Source organism: Cyprinodon variegatus, unplaced genomic scaffold (genome assembly GCF_000732505.1).
Source record: "Cyprinodon variegatus isolate N-32 unplaced genomic scaffold, C_variegatus-1.0 Scaffold2, whole genome shotgun sequence".
NCBI lineage: Eukaryota > Metazoa > Chordata > Actinopteri > Cyprinodontiformes > Cyprinodontidae > Cyprinodon > Cyprinodon variegatus.
In genome coordinates, this window is record NW_015150455.1 from 53,297 (window position 1) to 55,737 (window position 2,441).

Genomic DNA, 2,441 nt, shown 5'->3' on the forward strand with positions numbered 1-2,441 from the left:
AAAATTAGAATCACGATGCATCATCATCACGATTATTTTGCACACCCCTAATTTGAATTGGAAAGGTTTACTTTCTCTGCAGCAGCGCAGGCAGCCGCTCTGCGTGACGACAGCAGACGGAGAGACAGACAGAGAGAGAGAAAGAGAGAGAGGACAGTGTTTGGTGCTTTTATGTCACCAAAGTTATAATTAACAGAAAAAAATCATTATTGTTGGTGCTAGGAACTTTTTGAAATAAAGGCCATAGAGGGTCTGAAAAGACACTCAGTTTAGCTACTAAGTTGGCAGCACTGCTTTTTGGTCCGACAGCCTGAGCTCTGCGGTAACAGAGCTGCAGTCCGTCGCTAACCGACCCCTCACGTTGAGCTCCTACCTCCTCGGCCGCAGCCTCAGACAGAAGCCCCTCCCTCTGAGCGCAGGTAACGTGGAAGTAGGAGCGACACATGCCGGCATCACAGCTGATGCAAACGCCGGTCCTGGCAAAGCGGGCGTCCTCACAGAAACTGCACTCCTGAAACACAAAAGCTTCTTATTTAGCTTTGTTTTCCTGAACTATTATAACTTCATTCCAGTCATTTTTATCTGAAACTTCTAAAGCAGCTAAACCCTAAACACCACTTTTCATTTGTACATTTAGGGCTAAATTGTTTTTTATCAAATGCTGACATAGATCTTTATCATCATACCTAAACTATTTATTGTTCCTGCTGTAATAAATACTGACTGAATCAACCAAAGCATGTTTTCTTTCATATTAATAGATGCAGACGTGTTTATAACATACATGTTAGATTACTGAATTAAAAGAAAACATTTCTAAAGTACATGAATCAATGTAGAGAAATATAAAACCAACATGTAAAGGCAGGTTTAGTGGCTCTGATATGATGACAGTGAACTGTGACATCACTCTCTGTTTTCAGTGATGTTAGCCTTTATGCTGTTAGCAGGGCTTTTAAACAGGAGGTTCTGGTTCTGGTTCTGGTTCTGGTTCCTCTTAGAAGATCATTGAGTGACTAAAGCTTCTCCTTCTACGCTGCTGGTTGCCACCATGTGTTCTGGTTCTGGTTCTGGTTCCTCTTAGAAGATCATTGAGTGACTAAAGCTTCTCCTTCTACGCTGCTGGTTGCCACCATGTGTTCCTCTCACTGTGGACAGAGCAGAGGTTCTGCTGCTCTTCTATGCAGCACAAATGGCCGCTAGTCATGTGGAAACTGAAGCAGTTTAAGAACAGAACCACAAAAACATTATTCTGGCTCCTTGTCGCAGCTAAACAGAGGAAATGATAAGGAATTGGTTCTCATCCTTTTCCTCTAGTATTTTTTCTCCTTTTAAGGAAAGTCGCTCATATTCAGAGTTCAAACTTCTGAAAGTACTTTAAATATATAATTATTACATACTATTATNATTTTCTAGTTTTCCACTAATTGAGTTTCATATGACTGAAAAAAAAAAACAGTGAACTGGTTTAGATGTTTCTGCACATGAATCACCGTCAGGAAAACTTAAGAAGTGAACTTTTCTGCTCTCCAAGGCCGAAGCATGTAGGAGCGACTCATTAGCAACACACACTCCATCAATAACGCTCAGCACACACCCAGCGCCTCCCTCTATGCAACATTAACTCCGGTGACTTCTGCTCCGCGCTGGATTCCCTTCCTCCTGACGGATGGAGTGGCGCTCACCCCGCAGAGGTCACGTGTCGGAGGGAAAGTAATAACGCTACGGTTAGCAGGAGAAGAGCCGCTTTCATGGAGCTCCCAGGGCTACAAGGCTGACATTTTGATTCCAGAGGCAGAAAAGCAACGCCAGCATCACTGGATCTGGACAAGAGCAGGTTAATAAAGCCCTCCCATCAGGCTGCAGACGCTTCTAGTTTCACAGTTTCTAAAAGAAACAGAAATCTTCCACTCTAACTCTAAGGAAACGCATCATAGAAATATGATATGGAAAAATAAAGAATCCAGAAAAACAAAAGATAGGAGCTGATTCCTTCCATCAGGCTCCATCTCAACATTTAAACTAAGAAAAACTATATTTGTAAGGGGTATGCAATGGATCAAAAACCCTAACTTGCCCTATAAAGGGTTAAAATACAACAAAAACCTGCATAAACACAAACAAAAGAACAATTTTACATTTTAACTGAATATTTTTCCACTTTTTGCAGAGCTTCCCTCCTCGAACTCATCTGCTTTTAGTCAAGATCATATTCTGCCAAAAAACTAATTTATCCAATAAACAGTTTAGGAAAAAATCGGATTAACAAGAAATAAAGTTTCACATTTTCTTATCAACCATCACAAAGTTCTTTCATTTTCGCTCAGGTGTTTAAAAATTGACTTTTCTTTGTGTCTAAATCAACATGCAGGCTCCTCTCCTGTGGAACCAACTACCAGTTTTAGTCCGTGAGGCAGACACCCTGTCTACTTTTAAGGCTA

General features: G+C 41.1%; 1 protein-coding gene across 1 annotated transcript in view; it reads right to left on the reverse strand.

Moving 5' to 3' along the window:
* The window catches only part of phf14 (PHD finger protein 14), a 111,857-nt gene that overhangs the window by 48,808 nt on the left and 60,608 nt on the right, over window positions 1–2,441 (reverse strand). Inside the window, exon 7 of the mRNA XM_015370995.1 lies at window positions 374–511. Coding sequence (XP_015226481.1) covers window positions 374–511 — 138 coding nt within the window. The remainder of the gene's footprint in view (window positions 1–373; window positions 512–2,441) is intronic.